The 24,946-nt window shown below is 54.8% G+C and overlaps 1 protein-coding gene across 1 annotated transcript in view; it reads right to left on the minus strand.

Annotated features, from left to right (window-relative positions):
* Nucleotides 1–1,303: 1,303 nt before the first annotated feature.
* PPP1R37 (protein phosphatase 1 regulatory subunit 37) overlaps nucleotides 1,304–24,946 on the minus strand; it is a 36,074-nt gene continuing 12,431 nt past the window's right edge. Inside the window, exons 2-13 of the mRNA XM_081119938.1 lie at nucleotides 9,506–9,603; nucleotides 7,924–7,969; nucleotides 7,549–7,649; nucleotides 6,535–6,654; nucleotides 5,946–6,096; nucleotides 5,679–5,834; nucleotides 4,418–4,530; nucleotides 3,607–3,748; nucleotides 3,342–3,508; nucleotides 2,516–3,218; nucleotides 2,128–2,218; nucleotides 1,304–2,046 (exon numbers count right to left, since the gene is read on the minus strand). Coding sequence (XP_080976064.1) covers nucleotides 2,136–2,218; nucleotides 2,516–3,218; nucleotides 3,342–3,508; nucleotides 3,607–3,748; nucleotides 4,418–4,530; nucleotides 5,679–5,834; nucleotides 5,946–6,096; nucleotides 6,535–6,654; nucleotides 7,549–7,649; nucleotides 7,924–7,969; nucleotides 9,506–9,603 — 1,880 coding nt within the window. The 3' untranslated portion in view covers nucleotides 1,304–2,046; nucleotides 2,128–2,135. The remainder of the gene's footprint in view (nucleotides 2,047–2,127; nucleotides 2,219–2,515; nucleotides 3,219–3,341; nucleotides 3,509–3,606; nucleotides 3,749–4,417; nucleotides 4,531–5,678; nucleotides 5,835–5,945; nucleotides 6,097–6,534; nucleotides 6,655–7,548; nucleotides 7,650–7,923; nucleotides 7,970–9,505; nucleotides 9,604–24,946) is intronic.

A 24,946-nucleotide genomic window follows, 5' to 3' on the forward strand; every position in this document is an offset into this window, starting at 1 on the left:
AGTGGGTAGAGGAGCCACAAGATGGAGGGAGCCTGTGTCCACAAGTCACTTTTTGAAGAGCTGCCTGCCACCCTGAACACCCATGTGTGTGAAAAGAAACACCTGGTTAGGGGACTGAGATCTTTAAAATACAGCATCTAGCCAAGCACTAAAACAGGCTCCTTGCGTCTTCACAAGCAATGCTGATGCTCGGGTGACTGAAGGCAAAGGGAACGCACCCCGTGATCCAGGATCCCAGAAGCTGGAAAATCAGGAGCCCTGAAGAGTTGGTCTGCTAGTCTCCTAGTGCTTGTGTCACAAAGTCCCACAAACTGGGTGGCTAAGAACAGAAACGCATTCTCTCACAGTGGAGGCCGAAAGTGCGAAATCAAGGTGGCAGCAGAGCCACATGGCCTCGGAAACCTGCAGGGGAATCCTTCCTGGCGCTTCCAGCTTTGAGCACTTTGCTGGCAATCTGGTGTCCCTTGGCTGTGGCCATCTCTCCAGTCCTCTCTCTCCACATGGCCTTCTCTCTGTATCTTCACACTATATTCCTCCTATGCCCATCCGTCTTTGTCTCAATTTCCCCTTTATATAAGGACACCAGTCATATTGGATCAGGACCCACCTGACTTCATTTTAACTTGATTACCTCTGTAAAGATCCATTTCCAAAGGTCCCATTCTGAGGTCCTGAGGGTTAGGACCTCACATCTTTTTCTGTGGCCCCAAGGAGGTGGGGACACATTAAATTTAGTGCAAGCAAGAGCAGGGACAAGGGTGGGAACAGGACCCCAGCCATGAGAGACAGATATGCTGAGGTCCCCTGCCCCCCACCCCAGCCTGTTGGTCACCAGCCTGAAAGTGGAAGCAGAGGTCACAAAGGGGAAGCAGAGGTCACATGGAGAGCACCCACCATGTGCTAAGGGCCAAAAGTTCCCACAGGAATTGATTCCTGAGCAACAGCTACAACTGACCGCACATCAACTGACATGGGGGTGGGGCTGTACTGACAGACCAACCTGGCAAAGGACTGTGGCTCCTCAGCCTCTTGAGGCAAAACAAACCTCCCATCTCACCAAAGGGGGGGCTGAAGCCAGGACAGCCTGGAGGGCTTATCCCACCCCCACCACCCCCGGCACAGGGGGCACCGGCTGGAGGATGATGCCCGCAGCTCAGAACCAAGGCCTGTGTAAGTCTGTCTCCCCAGCTGCCCATAGGTGAGTGGGGCAGGTGCCAGATGCTCAAGAACCGGAGCTGTTTGGCCCCTGCCTCCCCCACCCCCCCACGCCCAGAACCCTCACCATGATGAGCACGAGCAGAGAACAGGCAAAAGGTGAACCCAACTCTGGTTTATTAGAAAAGGTGTGGACAGAGTTGCACCGACAGGAGTAGACCCTCCCCCGCCCTCTGCCCACCCTCCCCCCACCCTCCCCGGGGTTGTAGTGCCTCTCAGGGCGCATCTTCAAGTGGCCTGGACAGCAGGGTCTCCAAAACCCTGGCTGCTCCCACCCAGCTCCCTGATAGATTTATTGCACTTAAGAAAAAGAAAGCTCTGATCCTCTGCTCCCATCTCCCCCCACCCACCCCGGCCTGCACCCTGTCTGGGGTTGCTCTACAAAGTTCAACCACCACCACCACTCACCACCCCCCACACCATGCCTCCTGCCTCGTTCTGTGCCCAGGGCCATGAGGGATGGAGGGCATCCCACCACCACCCAGGACTCCTGCCTCCACAGGGCAAGCCTGGCCCAATAGGCCCCTCCAGAAAAGAGCCAGCTTTGGGGCTGATGACCTTGGAGACTCCTCCTCCCTACCCCACCCCGCCCCACTCCAGTCCAGAGGCTTCAGGTGCTGGACACATAAATAGAAGTGTTCAAGTAAGGATGCGAGGGCCACTCCCCGTAGCTCCTGCATCCCATGTAGTGTTGTTGTGGGGGGGCAGTGGTCCCCAGAAAGGCCCCCCACACCCCTGGCGTCCTGGGCCTCAGGAAGGCTGGGGATGAGGGTGAGCAGATTCTCATGGCTCTGGCCTCAGCTTGTTGAAGACCGACCGGAAAAAAAGGAACTTGGGGAGAAGAGATCGGGGGGGGCCTGTTAGAGCCAGGACCTCTTTTGCTGGCTCCCAGGCCCCTGACCCTCATCTCACCTAAAGTGTCACAGTGTCTCCTGCCCAGATTCCTGACTGGCTTCCAGAAGCAGCTCCTCGAGCTCCTTCTCATTCTTGGAGCAGCTCAGTTCTGCCCGGGGAGAAAGGGTAGGCAGCCTCCAGTCAGGCAGGTGGGAGAGGATGGCAGCCCGGCCCCACCAGCCCTCAGGGCAGGGTACCACTGAGATCATCAGGCTCTAGTCAACAAACCTCACGTGCCCCACCCCCTGGGAGAGCTCCCAGGACCCAAGGGAGGCAAGGTGGGGACTGTCCCACTCATCCCTGTCCCTACAAGGGCTATTTTAGGGAAAACTGAGGCCCACTAATGGGCAGGGGTCACACACAGCACCCAGGGCCCCCTGTTCCCCTATCCCAGAGCTCCTCTCACCATGTTCCAGGCCACAACTGCCCGCCTTGGCCTCGGGCCCCGGGGGTGGCTCTGGGGGCAGTGCGAGGGCAAACTCGGGCTTCAGGCCATTGGGCAGCGGTGGCCCTGACTGAGGCGGCTCTGGCTGCGGCTGAGGCTCAGATGACCCTGGGTCCCGAGTGCTGATGGCCTCAGCTGGTGGTAGGGCAGGTGATTCGGGTGGGGAAGATAAGGCAGGTGGGGAGGGAGGACAAGGAGAGGGCGACACAGGGGGCTCTGCTCTCTCAGGTGGGCTCTCCACTCGAGTCACCACAAACACTTTGTGGCCTCGGCCTGGGCTGGACACAGAAATTCGCTGCTCAGTGGGGGAGGAAGGGCTGCCTGGGGGGCTCCTGTCCCCAGGGCCCAGGGAGTCCGTTGGGGGCACTGGGGTGGGGCAGGGGGCCATAGCCCTCTCCTCATCCTCCCCCTCAGAGTCTGAGTCTGAGTCTGAGTCCAGGCCAGGCCCGGGTGCTGGGTCCCCATTCTCCTGTGCCTGGGCGGCAGGCTCGTCCCCGGGCTCCTCGTCAGGCTGGGGCTCGGTGACGGTGATCTCCGGCATGGAGGCCGACAGCTGCAGCCGCTGCTCCTTCTCCTCCCGCTCCCGCGCCAGCACGAAGTTGCGCTTGCAGCCATTCTGGATCTCGGCGAGCAGCGCCTTCTGCGTCTCAATGAAGCTCTTCACCTGTGGGCAGAGCGGGCCTGGCTAGGGCTCTGGGTGGCCTGTCCCTGCAGCGGGTCCTGCGGTCACCCCAGGCCGGACCCACCCCCACCTGCCCGCAGCCAGGCACAGGGGAGAGCCGCTCACCGCCTCCTTCTTGGGCTCACGGTCAAGGTCCAGGCGCAGCAGGGAGTGGTTCACCTTGAGGGCCAAGGACAGTGCCATGAGCCCGCCCGTCTTGATCTCGTTCTCCCGAAGGTCCAGTCTCAGGAGGCGGGGGCTCTCGGCGATGAACTCCGCCACCGCCACCGCGCCTGGGAGGGGGACCGCAGGGGCTGGCCACGGGCCCAAGCCCAGCTGGCCACCCACCAACCCGGCCTGCCCGGCCCCCTTCGCCCGCCCCGTGCCCTACCCTCGCAGGTGAGCTTGGTGGAGGCCAGGCCGAGGCGCAGCACGCTGCGGTTGCCGATGAGGCCATTCTTGAGGTTCCGCACGCCCTCATTCCCAATGGGGTTGTGGCCCAGGTTCAGCGTCTCCAGGCTCTGTGTGTGCGGCTGCAGGGGTGGCGCGTGAGAGGAAGAAGAGGCCCTGAAGGCCAGTCGGGAAAGAGGCAGACCTGTGCGGTCTCCAGCAGTGCAGCCAGTCTGAGTGCCAGCACACTCCTGCTTAAGGCCGAACTCCTCGTGTACCCAGAAGTCTCTCCAGTGCCAGCTGCCCTGTCCACTCCCCACGCCCAGGCCCGCCCTCTGCTCCTGCCAGCAGGGAAAGCCAGTGAGCCAGGAGGTGGGCGGGAGGAGAGGGGGATCAGCAGGAGGAATTCAGTTTCTCCTGGGGGAGGGACTCTGGCCACGGGGAGTTCTTCACCTGTGTCTGAGCCTTTGAACCCTGTGGGCTTGCTTTAAATTCTGTGTAATGAAAAGGTGTAAGACTTACTGAAAGCTTCTAGAAATATTAACTTACTACGCAAAACATTTTCACCCTGTGCAAAAGCTCTGTGCTAGGATATGGTGATGGATGCAAAAAGACAGTGACTGAAGGACTACTCCCCGCAGGGAAAAGAGGGTACAGAAGCTGAGGGAAAGGCCACACAGGGCTGAAAGTGGAGAGGAAATGTTCCTGAACCTGCAGGACGAGCAAGGCTGAGGGATGTGCTAGGAGGGAGGCGGCAGTGCTGGGACCTGGGAGCAGTGGTGGGGGTAGGGACCCTCTCCCGGCCCACTCACCAGCGTCATGCCCAGGAAAGCCATGCCCGTGTGTGTGAGCTGGTTGTTCCACAGCACCAGGGTCACCAGCCCCTTCCTCTGCTCCTTGAGGCCTTCACAGATGTAGGCCAGACCTGGGGGAGGCCCATGGGTAAGTCCCATCTGTGGTCTGGGTGCTTCCCCAGGGGACACGAACATGGGAACCTCCCGGGGCTCCACCCTCCCCTTGGTCTGCCCAGTCCCATAGGCTGCGGCCTGGCATCTCCTGCTATGTCACCCCTGCCTTGGCGCGCACACACACAGCTCCTGATCCCTGGGCCGGGAACATTCCTCCGTCTGCCTAGATCTCTGCTCGAGCATCACCTCTCCCCAGTCTCTGGCCAGCCAGCTTAGCTCACCATCGGCGTTATTTTGCTCCAGACACATCTCACCATCTGACAGACTCAACATTCTATTAGTTTATCTTGGCTATGTCTTTCCCAAGGGCAGAGGTCTCAGCTGGGAGCCCGGAGGCGACAGGCCTGGCACGGGGTAGGTAGTCAGTAAATGTGGTGTCTGGGCCTGGCTGCCTGGGGGAAGGCACTGGCCTCAAGTCCCACTCTCCCTGCCTGGCCTCGCTCCCCCTTCTTCGCACTGAGGTGTGACTCTGCCCAACAGTGAACCAGGCCACAGCTGCCCTCCCCAGGAGAAACTGAATTCCTCCCGCTGATACCCCTCTTCTCCTATCCACCTCCTGGCTCACTGTGGCTTTCTCTGCAAAATACCCAGTGTTTAAGTTCTTTCCCACCTCAGGGCCTTTGCATTCGCTCCCCTCTGCCTGGATTCTTTTCCCAGACTTTGAAATCAGCAGGTGCCGTTCTCAGCCTCCACACTGCCACCTAGAGGTCCCCCTCCCTGCACCTTAAAGAGCCTGCAGTTTACCTTTGATCCCAATAACCCTGTTTCCTTTCAGGGCACTTTTCCCAGATTATAATTATTTTAATTATCTGTTCAATACCTCACCTCATCCTGCAGTTCTCCACTGAGCTGTCCCCTCCTCTAGGACACGCTCCCTGACCCCTAGACTGGGTGGGTACCCACTCTGGAGTCCTGTAGCCCAGCCCTGCCCAGTCTGATTTTCACTACCTGGAGGTGGTCTATGTTCCCTACTGGACTGTGAGCCCCATGAGAGCAGAGCTGGGATTGTCTTGGTCACTATTGTGTCCCCAGCAACACAGAGCACCTTGCTGGGCACAGTGGATACTGGGTGACTGGAGTAGGGGTGGGTGGACCTCACACACACCAGAGTCCAGCACGTGGTTGTTACGGAGGTCCAGGATCTGCAGAGAGCAGTTGAACTTGAGTAGGTTGCCCAGCTGGGCTGAATCCTGCAGGCCATTGAGCTTGTTGTCAGCCAAGTACAGCTCCCGAAGGTTCATGTTCATCTTCAGGGCCGTGGCTGGGGGAGAGGACGGCTTTTGACTGGCCAGGCCCAAAGGACCCAGCCAACAGTCTCAGCCCCAAAGTGAGCTGCACTTCACTACCCAGCCTCCCCGGGCCTGGGGCTCACCGAGCAGCATGAGGGGCCGTCCCGATAGGCTGGAGTTTTCCAGGTGCAGCACCGCCAGGCTGCTACGGATACGCAGAGCACGGGCCACGAAGGGCGCTGAGTGATCCAGCAGGGGCGTGTTGCGGGCGTCAAGGTACTGCAGACAGCTGGTCTGGTGGGGAAGGAGTGGAGCTGGGTCAGGTCAGCCCCAGCCCTCCCTGCCCTGCGGGACCTCACACTCCAAGTCCCAGTGAGCAGCAGGGCTATCTGGTTTCACAGCTGGGGAAACTATGGCTGGTGCTGGAAGGCCTGGCCTGGGGTCCTTGTGGTTGAGTGAGGTCGGACTGGTGATAGCCGAGTTCTCTGCCGTGGGAGTACCATGGGAGTGGTGACAATGGATACCTCCAAGAGATAAATTAAGGGTAAGTGGAGGCGAGGAGGAGGGGTCAGGATGGGTCTGGGGCAGGGCACCTCTTAGTACCGCTTTCACACAGGGCCTGGAAGCTGGGGACCGACACCCCTAAAGGGATGGGTACCCTGAAAAAGCACCTGGACCCCTCTGTGCCTGAGCTCCCCCCACCCTGGAGAGGTTGCAGGGGAAGGCGCCCACCTTGCGCATCATGTGGGCGGCGGCCTGCCAGCCCCGGGTGCCGATGTGCTTGTTGAAGGAGATGTTGAGGTGGGTGGCTGACTCGTAGTACTCAATCATGTCAAAGAGGGCTGAGGCGCCCTGGGGGCAGAGACAATGGGGCTCAGCATCAGGTCGAGGCTGGGGGGGGCCAGGAGGTAGGAGCGGAGTTCTGACACTGCTCTGGCACCTCTGGGTCATGGGAACCAGCCCTTCCCATTTCTTGAAAAAGCCAGTCTACTTCCTCTTCTATGCCCCCCAGGACTGATGTGCCATGTGCCAGGACAGGCCTCTGGCCTCTCTTAACTGAGCCTCAGTTCTCTAGGATCCCTGCCCCTGACTCGCCTGCCTCTAGACCTGGGGCCCAAGCCCCTGGGCTCCTGGTGACCTCCAAGTTTGGGGAGGTAAGGATACCTAGGCCTAGTCAGGGAGGCTGCTTTCAGAACTTTTTCAAACCTGCCCTGGAAGGTGTGGGGTGTGGCTGAGTTGGTTGGAGTTGTGCCCTGTGCACTGGAAGGTCTCAGGTTTGATCCCCAGTCAGGGCATGTGAGAGGCAACCAATCAATGTCTCTCTCTCACTTCGATGTTTCTCTCTCTTTCCCCTCCCCCACCTCTAAAAATCAATTAAAAAAAAAGTTTTTTGAACCCCCTCCCCTGCAGATACCATGATGGGGTGTGGTGGGGTGTGGGTGGGGAGGGACACTCCTGGAAAGGCTCCAGGTGGCCACAAGCCTCCTCTCCAGTCTGGCTCCCCAAGTATGTCCCTTGCTTACAAAGCCCCTTCCCTTGGGGTGGGTCTGTAAGACCCCTTCTCTCTGGGCCCCGCCCCAGAGCCCAACATTCCTTCCATTCACACTAGTCACACTGGATGTCTCCCTGCTTTGTCCCTCAAGAGGCCCTGCCCAGCCTTAGTCCGAGGGTGTTCCCTCCTCTTGCAGTGCCCTGGCCCCCAAACCTCTAGCAAGCCAGGGGGCTCAGGAAGCAAAGGCTGCTCACATCTTCGTCCAGGTTCGTCTGCTCCAGATCCACGACCTTGAACTGCAGCCTCTTGAACACCTCTTCCAGGGCCTCACAGGCCTTGTAGTCGAGCTTTTCACCTGGGAGAGATGGAGCACCATGCACACATGCATGAGCTTGCTTCTGTGCGTGGTGGGGCAGAGTGCAAACAGGGGCTCCAGGACAAGGGAGGGAGAAAGGGCTCTCGCCCCCACACCTCTTTCAGGCCCAGCTCCTGCCCCTAGCTAAGCTGTTCTGGTAGGACCCACTGACCGCAAGCAGGCCCAGGCCCACATTCTGCCCTTGGACCCACCTCCAGGGAAGCTTGACCCTGCCCACTACCCAAGGGCGCCCGGCCTCTGTCCATACACACACCTTTCAGGTCCAGACAGTCAATACGGTGCCCGAGGTCCGTGAACTCCTGGTAAAGTGGAATGGACGGTGGTTAAGGCAGGAGGTACCTGCAGGGGCCAGGCTGGACCCTGACAGTGGGGCAGTTGGGGCTCCACCTCGCTCTGCTATTTCTGAGGTGAGGCAGTGTTCTGGGGTGGGGGTGGAGGGACATAGCACCTCAGAGAGGAGGGCAGTTCCTCACCCATAGGACCTGAGGCGAGGCAGGCCTGGTGTAGCCCCTCTGCCTCCTCAATGGAGTGAGGGAGTGGGCCCTGGGTGTCTCCAGGGCGAGCATTTCAGGCAAAGGGATGAGCCAGTGCAAAGGCTGAGGCAGGCACTAAGGCCACAAAAGCTGACAGGTCAAGCCCAAGAAGGCCTGGGGTGAAGGCAGGGTAGCAGGCCTGGCACACAGCTAGCATTCAATAAAGAAGAGTAAAGGTAATGGATAGGCATCTTCCCGGCCCCCTCCTGGCTCTGAGCTCTACACACATCAACCCAGAGGGTAGGTGCTGTGATGAACCCATGTGTAGACAAACAGGCTAAGGCCCAGCCTTGTCTAGGGTCACTTGCTAGTAAGGGCAGGCAAGTGACCAGCTCCAAGGGCCCACACTCCTGGCCACCACACTGAGTGGCCATTTTTCCCTGGACCTGACAATAAGACCTTCTGGAATCCCCCACAGAACCCCTAACCCAGGTGTGCAGGGATGGGTGGCCAGGATGACCGCTCACAGGTGCGCTGTCCAAGGGAGCAACAACCCTGGAAACCAGAAACCTGGGAACATTCTGCAGGGCACTACAGTGCTTTACCCACTAGGCCAGGCTGGTGGGCCACAGGGAAGGCACCTACAGGAGACAGCTGGGGGTGGGGTAGGGGTGGGCTGGCGCACGTCCAGGTACAGTAATACCTTCGTCATATAAAATCGGAGACTGCCCTCCTGTCTGCATAGTGACCACCGTCTTACAAATGCCCAAGAGAGGCCAGAGGACAAAACCCCAAGCTGCCAACAGAAGGAACTCCTGGGGTTTGGACTTGGGCAAGAAATGAATTTTGCTTTCTATGTCTGTAATATTTTGATTTTTAAAAAATTAGAGAATATACATTACTTTTGTAATTCAGGCTTTTAAGAATAAATACTGTATACTTGGCTTTCCCCCTGGGGAACAGAACTTCTCTGTGGAGTGACAGATACTTGAAATTTTTACTTTACATAATTCACTACTGTTTAAATATTCATGAGGAGCCTGATTACTTTTTTTAAAGATTAAGAAGCATTTATTTGAACAAAAAGAACTGCTGCCAAGGAGATACAGATTTAGTTAGCAATCTAAACTGTCTTCCACCAAGCCCTGATTACTTTTACAGCTGAACAGGGGATTTTCCAAGATGTATGTACATACTTGGGCCCTTGGCAGTGGGAGTGCTGTATGCGCCCTCTTGCTGGGCAGACAACAGAGGCACGGAGGCTGCTGGGAGGTGTGGCTGCTGGGAGGTATGGGGAGCACAACTTCACTCAGGGAGCCCCTTCCCACCCCTCCCCCTAACTCCCTCCCCAGCCTGGCATACCTGGAGCTGCCTGAGGAGCTTGGGGATCTGTCTGCAGTTCAGCTTCTGGCAGGCCTGCTTGTAAGCGCCGATGACCTCGTCCACAGTCACGTTCTGGGCTGCAGGCACAGAGGACCCCTGCCTGTGACTTTCCACATTCTGGGCCCCTTCCACCCACTGTCCTAAGACCTCTGCCAGCCCCCTTCCACTCTCCCCTTCCCACTATAAAATGCCCCTTCCAACAACTCACTGGGCTCCGTCTTCCCACTGAGGGCCCTTGCTGCCACTGCTGTCCTGGGGAGGTGCACCCAAACCAAGTCACCCCACCCTCCACACCTCCCCATGGCTCCCCGAACAATTTCACACGAACGACACACAACTAATATCACACAGTGTTCTACTTGTCAGCTGCCTCCCCTGCTAGACTAGGAGCCCCACAAGGGCAGGGCGGAGGCTGTGTGGGTCACTACCGTTCCCCAAGGCTGTCTAGCCCAGGGCCAGGCCCAAAGCAGGTGTCTGACGCATTTGTTTTTTGGATGAGAGAATGAACCTGTACTCCAGCCCTATGAAGCAGCGGAGCTCAAAGAGGTGAAGCTCCTCACCTGAGGCCACACAGCTGGGAAGCGAAAGAGCCGGGCTTCAAACTCAGCCCCTGATGGCACTGCTGCGTGGCCTCTGAAAACCCCCACTCTGAAACGCCCTCAGCAGCAAGCCTTCCCCGACGGCTCTCAGGGCTGGGCAAAGGGATGCAGCCCAAACCCAGCAGTTGCACAGCCCAGGGCCCACCACCTCATGGAAGGGAGACTGGCCTTTCTGACGGCACACATTGGCCTTTCCCAGACATGTAATAAAGACGGAGGTAAGCAGCATGGCGACTTTGTGGCTTCTTTCAGCGCATAAGGATTCTGAGTTTGGGCCCTTTTACAGTGCTGCGAAGTAGCTGTCTGATGTACCATTTACCAGGTAGTGAAACATTTGTATTGTTTTCAGTTTTTGGCTATTAGATCTTGGATTTTGCCCCAGGGTGACCAGGAGGACATGAAGGAAAGGCTCTGAGCAAGGGAGAGACGGAGGGACGGGGCAGGCCTGGTGTAGAAAGCTCTTGGGGCCAGCAGAAGGTAGTGGGCAGGAAAGGGGGCAGGAAGAGGGCTTCTGGCAGCCCTTCTCAGCCTTCCCTCACCCTGGTGCCATCCTGGCCCGGCCCTTGGGGACCAGCAGGAGCCCCTGCAGAGGTTCCAGGTAAGCTGCTCTGAGCAGACTCTCCCTCCAGGCAATGCTCTTGCCAATGGCCCTGCATCCCAATCTCATCAGTCACTACCCTGTTTCCTAGGGCAGGAAGCTGAGGTCCAGGAAAGGAAAGCTGCCTCCCCACAACCAGGCAGCGGTGCAGGTCACAGTGGAACATTTGTTCCAGAACTCTCTCTCCACTGTGCTGGGTGGGGGTGGGGAGGCTGGAACCACTGTACTGGAGGTAAGAAGTCAACAGAGACCCCAGCCTCCCCAGAGGTCAGGCCTGTCCTCTGCCTCAGACTTCTTCCTGCGGGGGTGAGGGGAGCTGCAGGCCATGAGCAGCCCTCCGGGTGCCAGCTGTCCTCCGCAGACCCAGCGAGGGAGCTCTCTGCCATGTGCCTGGTACCCCAGCCCTGGGGAAAACAGGAGCTGGCCCTGCCTGGACGGCAGCCCTTGGGACTCAAGCAGCTGCCTCAGCGACTGCAGCCAAGCAGGGTCCATGACCCTCAGGAACCTATGAACTTGAGTGGGGAAAATGGCCTCTCTGTTTTCATTAACTGTATGAAGCTGAAATTCAGCATTTTCTTCTGATTAATGTAGGCAAAGAGAGAGAGAAAACAGTGTTTAGCAGACCTGTGACTGTCATCAATCCACATGGCAAATACTTTCACGTTACTGCAGCTTTAGGATGCTCGTCACTACTTTGAAAAGGGTAGTCATCAGAGCAGCCGCTATCTCCTGTTCTTTCATGTGTCAACAAGGAAAACATAAATACTAGATAACAATTTTAAAAAATTTAGCTAACTGTATTTTAACTGGTATCCTTTGCAATCCTATTTTATTTTTAATTAATTAATTAACTTTTTAAATATACCTTTATTGATTTCAGAGAGAGAGAGAGAGAGAAAGAAACATCAATGATGAAAGCGTCATTGATCGGCTGCCTCCTGCACGCCCCCAACTGGGGATCGAGCCCACAACCCTGGCATGTGCCCTGACCGGGAATCAAACCCCAATTGCCTGGATCCTAGGTTGACGCTCAACCGCTGAGCCATGCCCAGCCAGGCCTATTTCATTTTTTGCCTTTAAAAATCATCACTCCAAGAAGGGGTCCACAGGCTTTATCATCAGATGGCCAAAGAGCACAAACCTATCCCCGAGATACATGCTTCCATAAAGGCCCCAGGCTGGGTTGGCCTGGTCAGGTCAAATGGGGATGGAGTAGGGACTGGGCACACGTGGGATCATCACTAGCAGTTCTTAGCATCCCAGACTGTCTATAAGGAACAACTGACACCTAAGTAACCCCTCAAACTGCGACCGGTCCTTGAGGTGTTCAACTCTAACATCCCTTCCTCCAGGAAGTCCTCCCTAACCTCCCAGACTGAGCAAAGCTTCCCTTCTGCGTCCCAAAGTCCTCAAGGATACTCTTGGTGAGCTAAAGACCCAGGGTCTCTAACCTGGCCTCTTCCATACCACCCATGGCTACCATCTGACCATCCCTTCAGCCAGGCATCTACCAGGTTTTGACAAAGGCACAGCTTCACACAAGGTTACAGCCAAAACTCAGGAGACTAAACCTGCCCACCCATTTACAGAAGGGGAAACTGAGGGCAGTGGGTAGGAGGGGTAGATACACTCAGAGAAGGGGCTTGGTGCCCCCTGATGACAAGAATAAGAACTGCATCTTGTCACTTCCCTCAGGTGCCCGAAACACACTTTGGAGGTGGGGGCGGCAATAGGGAAAGGCACTAAAGGAACAGAAGTGGGGATCCTTGGTCCTATGAGATTGGGGAGCCAAGCTCAGAGAGGACAAGCTGTCTGCCCAAGGTCACAGAGCCAGGTGTGGCAGGACTGGAACACATACCCAGACTGCCTTGCTCTGAAACCAGAGCTTCATTCTCACACTACCTTGACTAGCCTGAGGGAGAGACAGGGGGCACAGGCAGACTAAGGGACCCTGGACTTTGGGCAGGGTCAAGCGGAAGGTGTGAGCTCTGGGGAGGGCCGTGCTATGGGGCAGCTGGCAAGCAGAGCCTCCAGCAGGGTGACCCTCTGCTGCCCCAGCAGCTGGCACCAGTTTCCCAGGAAGAGGCTGTGGAGCAAACAGCCTGCCTCCCCCTCCCCCTGCTAAGGCCCTCACAAAGAGACAGAGAAACCGGATGCTGGGCATCAGATGACAGGCAGAGAGAAGTTTGTCTCTCGTTGCACACAGGTGCAAAGGCACCCATGAGATGCAAGGACAGGCTGGACACCAGGGGGCGGCAATGACTCAGGCCATCCCTGCCAGCCTGGAGCTGGGGGAGACACATAGTCATCCATCCAAGTGGGAGTAAAAAACAAGGAAGCAATGGGGGGGCGGGGGGGGGAACGGGACAGACGGACGACACACAAAAGAGGGAAGGGGGCCAGCTCTCACCACCAGGGCTACAACAGCTAGTGGGGGGACACAGGTGAGACAGATACAAATACAGCAGTGGGCAGGGGGATAGGTGTGATGGGGTAAATGGTGGTGAGTGGGGGACAAATTGGGCCTCTCTGCATGAGACAGGAGCTACAGAAGGTCTGGGGAAGCATAGTCTTCTATAGGAATGTGGCTCCTCTGGAGAACTGTGGGGGAGTCCACTGTGTTCCCCAAAAGGTAGGCTGTTGGGATTAGCATAGCAGAAGTGACGGAGTGTGGTGTTCCCTGAACATGGTGACATGACACCCTGAGGCAGGACAGAGAAAGGCCCAGCTAACAGGCTGGGAGCCTGAGCTGTGGAAAATGGCCATTAATGCCGGCCACCATGGCCTGAACAGTCCCCTGCTTGGCACCCTGCTGCCTATGCCCCACAAAAGTCCCTCGGCCACCCCAAGGGCCATGCTTTATCATCCTCTACTCAGGGTCTAGGCTCACACAGGTAATGGGGCGAGACTAAATTACCCAGATCTGATTTGACTTTAAATACACAGTCATGGAGTCCAACCTGGGTCACAGCATTTTCCTTAGTGGGCCGCACAGTGACCAGTTCAGGCTTTGCAGGGCACATGACCAAGATCACATGCCTCACACGTGGGAGACAGAGCCCGAGGAGCAAAGGCCCGCAGCCCAGAGTGGGTGGTTTGACTCCAGGTGTGTGTTTCTGACCCATCTCTCAGCCACTGCCCTACATTTCCAAGCAATGCTCCTTCCCATGCCTCCCTCCCCCGCCAAAATCCTCCCTCAGCAGAGGAGGGGGAGGGGAACACACACTGCTGAGGGGCCTCTGTGTTGCTCTGCAGAGCCATCACTGCACGTACCCCAGACTAAGTGATGTACAAATGGATCTCGCTTCTTCCCTGATGGCTCTCAGGGATGACCAACCTGCTCTCCAGAGAAGGCTCAGAAATGGGAAGTGACCTGCCCAAGGACACTTCCAGCTGAAAGAAGAGGCAGATCTGCTCCCCATCTGCCTGCCTTTCCCCACATCCTGGATTCTCCACCACTGCCTCTTCCACCAGCAGGGAGGTGCCCGCCTCATTCCCCATTCCAGCCTTCTGAGAGGGCCTCCGTAAGTCCATTCCCCAAAGCAGAAATGTGGGGTTCAGAATTCTCAAACACTCAGTGATTCTCAGAATAAGAGAAATGCAATTTAAGTGCAAGTAGGCCCACATCCCATTCTCCACCTAACAGACAGGCCGACACCCACAGGCTGGACAGCAGGTGCTGCTGGTGAGACTGGGAGGCTCGTGCCCTCAAGCAGCTGGTGTACGTGCCAATCAGTACAACCCCTTTTGAAGGCAATTTGGCAATACCAGTCAAAATTCCAAAACAGAAACACATACATATCCCCTTTGCTCCATCCATTCTATTCCTGGAGAGCCATCCAAAGATACACTTGCAAAGGTGCCAAATTATATACCTATAAGCTCATTCGTTGCAGGTTTGTAAATGCAGAACTGGAACCAACACCAATACCCATTGATGGGGAGCAGCCAGTAAGCCCCAGTTCCCCTGGCACTGTAACTCTCTGTAGCCACAGAGAATGAGGACACTCTCCCTGAGCCAACAGGAACAAAAGCCGAGATACATTACATGGAAAAAGCACGGTGCAGACCAGTGTGCTTGGGAGTGCCACCTGTTATGAAATAAAGGGGCAAAGAAAAACTTGTGCTCATTGTTAAACAGCAACTAACGGAGAGCGAAGCTGGGTCTCAGAGACAGAGGGTCCCCAGGTGCTTCACCTGCTTCCAGGGGGTGGCCTCCTTCAAGCAGGGTGCCAGGAAGAGGCTGTGTTCTTCTCCAAGCACAACACCCAGCCAACCTCCATGTGCAGGGACAGAGAGCACAGCCCCAACCTGGCCACCTTCCCGGTGCTCTCATCCTCAGCCTGGGCCTGGGGAGATGACAGCAGAGAACAGAGGTGGCTGGCTCGGGGCTGTGTGTCCCCACCATTTCAGAAGCAACTCAGGAAAATGTCTAGGTGAAATGATAGATACCTAGGACTTACTGCAAAGAATGGGGAGGGGCAGCACAGAGGATGCAGACTGGCCACGTACTGATCATGACTGTGGTGGGAAGTGGGTTCATCAGGTTCATTATACTGAACTTTTTGAATATGTCTGACGATGTCCATATTAAAACAGTTAAATGGGAAAAAAGCAGTTGCTCAGAGCTGGTGGCTCAAAAGGGGGACAGAGGCCATATCTGGGCTGGGAGGGAAATCCAGCTCACTCTGGGACTGTCAGCTTGGGGTTAAGCCAAGACGGGCCTTTCATGACAACCTAATTACAAAGCCAGGCCCAGCTTGGGTGGCTCCCTAGGGTCCAGCCCAGCAGGTGCTCATTAAAATGGAAGGAAGGAAGGAAGGAAGGAAGGGAGGGAGGGAGGGAGGGAGGGAGGGAATGGGCCTCACATCTGTACCCCAAGGGACAGGGCAGTTAGAAGGAGGGGCATCAAAGGAGAATTCTGAGGCACACAATGGGGGGGCAGGAACCTGGGGCTCCCAGAACAACTTGGTGATGGCGGTGTCCCCATATTCTGCAGGGACCCCACTGACAGCTTACATTTACTGAGTGCTCACCTCAGGCAGCCCCTACTGTGCCCGAGCTCACTGAAGCCTCACAGCACCCCTGGAAAGAGAACACAACTGGAACCTCGACCTACGACAAAAGGAAGTCCAGACAGGAAGCATCATGTGAGTGACCACACAGGCCACACACTCCAGGGGATGTCCTCTTTTACTGCTGGGCCACTGTGGCTTTTAGAGTCTGTCTCCTAATTGAGACTCCAAAGTCAGCTCCGGAGCTACTCATCTGCCAGGAGGAAGCACCCTCGGTCGTCCTCGCTCACATCAGTTACAACTCCTGAGGCAGAGCCTCCCAGCCCAGCACCCCTGAGGGACCCTTTCCCCTGCCAGGCTGGGAGCTCCCCCAGGGACCTGGCATAGAGTAACACACCCCCTGTTCCCACGGAGTGCTCTGAGGGACATCGGCTGGGTGCCAGGGAGCCTGGCCATAGAATGGGGGCAGTGACACAGCCTAGAGAGAACGCAGGGGAGCAGCTGCCTCGGCCAGGAGGTGGAGGCCCACGTGGAGATTTCTAGCCACTCAGCATGTTCAGAGAAACCTCTGCTTATGCCTTTTAAAAAAAATGTTTTTATTGATTTTAGAGAGAGAGGAAGGGAGAGAGAAACATTGATTGGCTGCCTCCTGCATACCTCCCACAGGGATGAGCCCACAACCTGGGCAGGTGCCCCGACAGGGAATAGAACCAGAGACCTCTGGTGCACGGGATGATGCTCAACCACTGAGCCACACTGGCCAGGGTTGCCTATGGCTCTTTAGGAAAAATGAAGGGACACTGGTCATGAGTAATTCTTCCCAATGAACCGCCACTCAGACTTCCTCCAGCCCTAGCAGCCTTTCAGTAACTCAGAGGGATGGAGCAGGTGCATAGTTCACAAGGGGCTGGAAACAGCCAGCTCAGGAAATGGCACCTTCCGCAGCAGAGTGGCCCATCCAACTGCCACATGTCCAAAAATGGTCCGTTCCTGAGCCACACCAATGCCAGGTGCCACTCAAAAAATAGCTACCCTCAATGGGAAGGGGTCTGCCACACCTCACTCCAGCCAGCCAGTCAGTTAGGTCTACAAGACCCCTCTGGGCCTCTGCTTGGGCAGCCCCTCTGCCTGTCCCTGCCCAGGGTGGGGAGAGCTGAGGAGACCCCAGATGGCACCTCTGGGTTTTCCATCTCTCTCTGGAAGCACTCGCCCAGGGCAGGTTAGACACCAGAAACCTGATGAGGACCTGCAGGGAGACTCCGAGCAGATCCCCCAGGAAAGGAAAATGTGCCTCTTTTCAGCCCCTGCCCTCACAGATGGGCAGGCACATTTTAAGTTTGTGGTGACCAGGCCAAGGAACAAGCTAGGCTCTGTCCCTGCACTGATGCTGAGACCTCCTCACCCAGGACAAGGCATCTCTAACTGCAATGGGGGATTGGGGTCACCTCACCCTCTGCCTGCACAGCCTCCCAGCTCCCCCCACCCCAAGCCTCACCTTGTTTGTTTCTGCCTCCAGGTGTGCAACTAATACTTATACCCCACCCCTCACCCAGCTCTTCCTAAGTTGTCATTCAGGTCTCAGCTCAAAAGTCAACTCCTCTGAGAAGCATTCCCTGGCCCCTTTTAAAGCAGCACACTCCCACTCACACACACACACACACACACACACACACACACCCCTCCACTGTGTCTCTGTTCCTCACAGCATGCACCCCAACCTGTTTACTTGTTCACTCTCTGTCCTAGACCGGTGGCTCCCTAGGTCTAGGATGGCCAGCCCTTTTCTCCTGGGCTCCTGTGCCCCTCCCCAGGCCCACTGAGGGGCCATGATGCCAGTAGGGTCTTGGGTGAGAAGAGTTTCTATCCCTGCCTTCTCCTAAGAGGGAAATATCAAGACTCAGGAAGGATGGCCAGCTGCAGGGGGTGGGCTGGGCTCATGCAACCAGCCAGGAATCCTGCCTCCAGACCAAGGGCCCCAGGCATGGACGAGGAAGGACGTGCTCACTCCAGTGAAGCGCGGAGATGGCAGATGGCAGGGGCCTGTTCCACTCCCCCCCCCACCCCCCCACCCCCCCCACCCCGACCTTCCAAGCTTGCCTAACTGAAGATCCTGTTACGGAAACACGTGCAGTCAGAAGATGCCTAAGGCTTTCCAAGTCTCTCAGGGTAGAAAGAATGAAGCCGACCACATATGACTTACCACAGTAGAAGCCTGATAAGGCCAATGGTGCTCTTGGATAAAGAGGAAGGTGAAGGCCTTAATCCCCGAGTCCCCAGGCGCACAGGGTGCACTAATATTTATACCCCTCTTAGTCCCAGCACCTTAGTCGCAGCTGTGTAACAGGCAACTAATATTTATACCCCACCTTAGTCCCAGCACCTTAGTCCCAGCTGTGTAACAGGCAACTTTTTTTTTAGAGAGATACAAAGGGAGGAAAGGAGGGGGGCAGAAACACTGATGTGAGAGAGAAACATCGATAAGTTGCTTCCCTTAGTGCCCTAACTGGGGATCGAACCTGCAACCTTTTTTTTTCTTTTTGGATTACTGAGACTAGCCAACACTTACATAGCATTTTACATATATTACTTCATTTATTGCTTTCGACAATCCTGTCAGGTAGGATTTATTATCCCCATTCTTCAATTAGGGAAACTGAGGTAAGGCGAATTAAGGAGCCTGCCCAAGGTCACAGAGCCAGTAAAGGAAACAGGTGGGGCCCTTGGTCTTTTTCTTTTTAAAATATGTTTTTATTGATTTTTATTTATTTATTTTTTAAATATATCTTTAATGATTTCAGAAAGAGGGAAGGAGAGGGAGAGAGAGATAGAAACATCAATGATGAGTCATTGACTGGCTGCCTCCTGCACGCCCCCGACTGGGGATCGAGCCCACAACTCAGACATGTGCTCTGACCGGGAATTGAACCAGCAACCTTTTGGTGCATGGGACAATGCTCAACCAACTTAGCCACACTGACCTGGCCACAGTCCTTGCTCTTAATCACACTTGACTACCTTTCTGTTCAGAACCACTCTTTAGGAGGCAGATACCCCTCCCCCACCATTTCCAGAAGAAGAAACTGAGGCTCAGGGAGGTAGAGAACTTGCCTAGAACACATAGCTGGGACAGACACGGGAGTCCAGGCAGACCTGACTTCCTTCAAAGCTCAACTGTGGGGTGGGGGATTCCCCCCCCCCCCCCGGAGCAATTTACATTCAATATTCTTACCTAAGCCAAGGACCCACCCGCCAGCCTGGCCACTTTATTGTTTATCCCAGCCCTTGGCTCATTTCCTCCCACACCCTTGTATCCGTCTGTAATGGCTCCCCTGGCTGCTTGGCTGACTACCTCCCTCGCCTCCCCTTCTGGACAGTGGGCCCGTGAGGCGGCACCAGGTCTGCCTTGGCTACTGCTGTGTTCCCAGCAATGGACTGTACAGAGCTCAGAACTGGCTCACTGACTGCCGGAAGCACATCAATCCTGTGGTGAGTGGAGGCTAATGACACCCACAAAACCCAAGTGCCCAAGACTGTCTCACTGACTGAGGGCTTTCTGCTGGGATGTGTCTATGTGGTGGGGGAGGGGAGTCCTCTGTGGTCTCAATGAGCTCCCAGTTGGAAGAGGCCCCCAAAGGGATGTGCACATTTGAGGACGCTGGTGGCTTTCCGCCTTGTGACGTGAATCCACTTTCTCACCACATGGAATGGTATGGCCTGATGGTTGAGGGCATGGCCTCTAGGTCAGATTGTGTGTCTAGTGGTGCCTATTTGTGGTGTCTGAGAGCCCAGGACCCCTTCTGTGAGAATTGCCCCCCACCGCCCACAAGGTGAGCCCAATTCATAGGAAGGATGTGGGACTTGGACTGGAAAGTCCTGTCCTGGCCACCAAGATGGCCAGGTTTGTCTGGCTCAGGACCAGACAGAAAAATGAACAAAATACGAGTGCATGTGGCCTGGAGAGCTGGCACCTGTCCTGGTTCCTGTTGGCGTTCAGGACCTCCTCCACACCCCACACCCCCTGAATTGGCAGAGGCCCTGTGTCCTTCCAGTGAAGACCCTTAGTTACCTCATGCGGCCCCCTATGGCTTCTGGCCCTGACCACTTAAATAGACCCAACCAGCACAGGAGAGGGCCCTAATCTCTTCATGGTTGGGTCTTCTCATCTGGAAAATGGGGCTTACGAGACTGAGACACACACCCAGAAGCAGGCACTGAGATCACTTGTGTAAAGCATCTGGCACAGGGTTAGTGCCTGGTAAACGGGAGCCGCTGTCACCGCAGGTCCAGGCCTGATACCTCAGCAACACCCTAGAGTGGCTGCTGGATGAGCAAAAGTCTCAAAGCCATTGGCTCCAGCTGGAGGCTCACCTGGTGTCTCCTGCCACCTTGTCCCCTGCCATCGGTCTTGGAAATACTGGTCACACACGCTCCTGTTTGCCCACAGACAAATATTTACACAGGGCTGGGTGCTTGAGGGTGCAGAGTGAAAACTTGGGGACATACAAGCACCAGCAGCAGCAGCAGGAGAGAAGAGCCCTTGAGGGGAACTTTTATGGTTGGGAGTGCGAGCTCCAGATGGAGCAGCCCAGCAAGGCTGCCTGTGCCTCCATACACAAACTGGGGCTGGGGGCCAAGCACTCTGTTCCTCAGTCTACCCATCTTCAAAGGGGAGATGCTGTTCCAGCTCACAGCTCTGCTGCGCAGTCACATGCACAGGAGGAAACCTCCCGGGGCAGGCCTGCTAGTCGCTGTCAAGCAGGGCAGCCAGAAGGGGCCAGGCTGCTAGGGGTGACCACCAACTAGCCAGGTGAGTTGGACTTCACCCTCTGCATCTCAGGGTCTTCCCTCAACAGTTCCAGCTACCTCATAGGATACAGCACAAACAGAATCAGCTGGTGCATGCAGAGCGCTTAGCACTGGGCCTGGCACACAGTGGGCGCTCTGTAAACACCAGCTGTTAAGGTTCCTGTTGTCACTGACCTGTGGGCCCACAATGGCCTGCACAGCCCCAACAGCTCCTCTGGGACCCACGACCCTCGCCTCATCCACTTATTGCAGAGTTCACGCAGCCTCCTGGTCTCACCCTCAAAAGAACACCCACGCTGACTCTCTAGCTCCCAGAGGGCCGGGTGAGCCTCACACTTCTCCTAGTGGTGCCCCTGACTGTGCACTGCCCCAGCCCTGCACACTGTCAGAGGAATGAGCAGCTGGGCAGCGTCTCGTCTCTAAACGGCCGAGGGCAGCGGCCGTATCTCCTCCATCTGTCACAGGGCTGAGCACAGGGCCAGACATCTTGTGGGCTCAGCCATTTGGGGAAGTGCTGGGCTTTGGGCCAGATGGGCCTGGGGCCCAGGTTGAACTCCAGCAAGTAGTGAATACTGGATTCCATTTCTTTCTCTTAATCCCACCTGCCTCAAGGGTGAGTGTCTCAGCAGTAACTCCAGAAATCCTTCATTGAATCCTTCACCTCCGTGTGGGTGATGCTGGGGATACAGCATCCAGAACAGCTCTGGTCACTATCTACACAGGGCTCCCAGTCCATTGAGGGAGACAGACCCATCCCCACACAGTGATGACACAGAGTGGGAAGGGCTGGGGCAGGGGAGCCCAGGACAGCACGTAACTCAGTCTGGGGGTCAGGGAAGGCTTCCTGGAGGAGAGGTACCTAATATCACTTGGCCATGTGAGCACTAGGACTGAGAGTCTCATTTACCATCACATCCCACAGCATAACTGCACCTGGCATGCGGCAGGTGCTCCACAGGTAGCTGCTGAAGGAAAAAAGGCAGGCAGGTGAGCCTAGGAGCATGAGCAGGAGTTAGCCAAGTAAAGGAGGGAGAGCAAGCGAGAGGGTCTGGCATTACCGTGCAAAGCTGCACAGACTCATCAGCTATAAGCAGGTCTGTGCCCTGGAAAACCTTGCTCATGCCATAGGTGACGTGTACCAGAAGGTTCATAGCTGCACCAATTTATAACTGTGAAAGCTGGAAACGGCCCAAACATCCACCAATGGCACAATGGACAACCTAAGATTTGGCCATCCGATGGAATATTCTAGAGCACTTACATGGGTGAAACTGGAAACACAACACCATTTTTATAAAACTCAAAACCAAGCAAACTAAACACCATACTTTTCAGCATACACACATAGGTTATAAAAGTTAAAAAAAAAAAAAAAAAAGGCTCGGAGGAGAGTTTATGGCGCCTCTGGAAAACTGAAGGTCACTATCAGGGTCAAATAAAGCAAACGGGTAAGGGACCCAGCACTGTGTTGGGGGCACCGAGGTGCTTGAAAAAGGTCTGCAAGTCACTCAGTGGCTCATGCTTCCCATTACTACTGTCCACCAAAGTCCCAGGAGGCAACAGGCCAAGCTTGAGAAGGGGGTCTCCAAGAAAGTTGGTGCCCATCAGGGGACAACCAGCCTTGCCAGAAGCAGGCGGGCTATTTCAGGCTGCCCGCTTCAGGCAGGGGCACCAGATGGCCAGCTGCACTCAGAGGCACTGGGGGAGCTCTAGTTTGGAATCTGAAAATCAAGTAACTGTGAGCTGTTTACTGGTTCAGCCAAGGCTCCAGGATGGAAATTAGGTGCCTAGAACTTCCCACTGCCCAACCTCCCTTTTCCTCACCCGTGAAAGATGAGTACACCACTTACCCTCAGAAGGTCTGTTTGGGAACTAAAGGAGATATTTATTCATTCTTTACCAAACAACTTGGGCTGAGCAGACAATGGAAAACAAAACAGACCTGGGGAGTAATTGCTAGGAAGGCAGACAAAGAAGTACACAAATAAAAACGTCAAATTAGCCCTGGCTGGGGGGCTCAATTGGTTGGAGCGTCATCCCATACACCAACAGGTTGCGGGTTTGATTCCTGGTTAGGGCGCATGTGGGAGGCAACCAATGTTTCTCTCACATTGATGATTCTCTCTCTAAAAAAAAATCAATAAAAAGCATATCCTCAGGTGAGGATAAAAAAATGTCAAATTATAAGAAAAACACTCTTCTGTGTAAAGTAGGTATGCAAATTTAGATTGGAGTTAGGAAAGACCAGCAAAAGGAAGGAACATTTAGGCTGAGACCTAAAAGGTAAGAGTCAGAAATTCCTTCCTTCCAATATTTCTATAGTGCCAGGCACTAGTTACATGCCAGGGCTACAGCAGTGAACGCAACAGCCGACCATTTGCTCCCAAGCTGCTTAACACTGGAGGGGATGAGGGCACAAGAAAGTAAGGGGGTGCGAACAATCAGTAGCCACACAGAAGTTGGGGAAACCCTCCCAGGCAGGGGAAAGAGGCCTGGCCTGTGGCTGCTGGAGCAAAACCAAGAGGGATACCTGAGATGAGGCAGGAGACCACAGGAGAGGCCACAGCCTGCAGGGCCAGCCAGATAACAGGGATCAGGGAGCTACTGGGGGAATGGGGGAAGGATGGCATATGATAAAAGGGACCCTCCCACTCAGGGCGGTGATGTTGTGGTGGCCCTGCAGTGAGAGGAGCTGGAGTCTGGGCTCCTAGGACTCACTGAGCCTCTATAGCTGTGGCAGAGTGATGTGTCCAGGAACCTGGACAGAAATGCCCTGGCTTTGGCCACCTTCTACAAAGGAGCACAATCTTAGCAAGTGATGGATGGCTCTGGCCCACAAAGTAAGGGGCTCCACCAGGTTGCTCAGCAAACAGTAGCTGCCGTTGTGTTTACTGAGGACCCTCTCTGTAACCTGCTGTCACTTTGCCCAGGCCTGGCTGCCACTAAAGCGCCCTCCCACCAGTCCCCGCCCCCCTCTCTGACCAGCCACCAGCGCTCCTCCACCCCCACCCCAGCTGCTTAGGTTGGGACAGGGACCCTGCTATGGAGACCCAGTGAAAGAGCAAAGGAGAAAGTGACTCTTTTTAAGAAGGAAAGAGGTGTCTTGCTCCCCCTACACACACCTTTCCAGCAGGGCAAGTGATAAATGAGGGTAATTATATCTGTATAATAAAATTCCAAGAATCAATGTTTTCAAAGGAGTCCTTACAAAAGGTCCCAAAACAAAAATAGGCAAAAGGTATGAAAAAACTCCCCAAATTATCTAACATGTTAACAATAAGCAGGTTAACTGCCAGTCAAAGGAATGCTCATTAAAACGAGACACCATCTTGGCATCAAGATACCCAAAGGCAAATATCATTCACTCATTTATTTTTTAAAAATCAAGAGATACAGTCACAATCCAGCTGACCATAACTGGTAGTGGGTGAGCTGACAATCTCTAGGGAATTTTCAGAGAGTGCCTAGAAGAAAACTGTGGATAAAAACTAAAACACTATTTAAACACAGCTTTCCAGAGTGCTTATCTTTTATGCCTTAGTCCTGTCAGAATGTGGGGGCTCACCTCTCCCCATCACTTGTCTTACATGCTCTTGTTTAATCAGCTGGTTGGTAACCATCGGTCATGTGCATCTGTAAGTTCTCTTTGGCAAATATGTTCTTTTTAAACTTCCAAGGCTTGCCATGACTGTCAGCATAAGGCACTGGTTCCCTGACTACTTACTTGTAACTCTTCAACTCTACCCCAACCCAATGCACACTTTTGGGAGAGTAATTGTCACCATATACATTCAATCCTATTGTGTGTGTGTCTCCTTTAGAGGATAACTGCAGTCTTGCAATCATCCTCTTGGCATATAGCAGTAATAAAAACATTTTTAAAGAGCGACAGGACTCAAGCTCGAGGCTCACAGTCCTAGGCAGGCACAGATGGCATCTGAGGCTTCAAAGGTTCCTTTCTACCCTCTGATCTGGTAAAACCACCTTCTAGGAATTTCTTCAGAGAAAGCTCCCCATGAGGAACATGAAGATTTATGGACAAGGACGAACGTCACTGCATTATTTATGCAACTGGAAACTGGAAAGGACCTCAATGCCCAGCAGTGCGGAAATGGCTAGAACAAATTACAATGGCCCAGTGATATATTTTAATCATACTTTGTACAAAATGCGAAAATGAAGTGAAAATACAGGATACTCAATGCAGTACCCTCCAAGTTTTATTTTTATTTGTCTATGGCAGTGTTTCTAGCCATAGAAGAGATGGGAAGGAAATGCTCTGGCATTTAACGTTGAAAACATTCCAGGTGGTGCAAATCATTTCTCTGATAAGAGCCTGCATCTAGAATATATATAGAATCCTCACAACTCAATAATAAAAAGGCAAACAATCCAACTTTTA

Source organism: Miniopterus schreibersii (assembly GCF_964146895.1).
Source record: "Miniopterus schreibersii genome assembly, chromosome: 18".
Classification (NCBI taxonomy): Eukaryota; Metazoa; Chordata; class Mammalia; order Chiroptera; family Miniopteridae; genus Miniopterus; species Miniopterus schreibersii.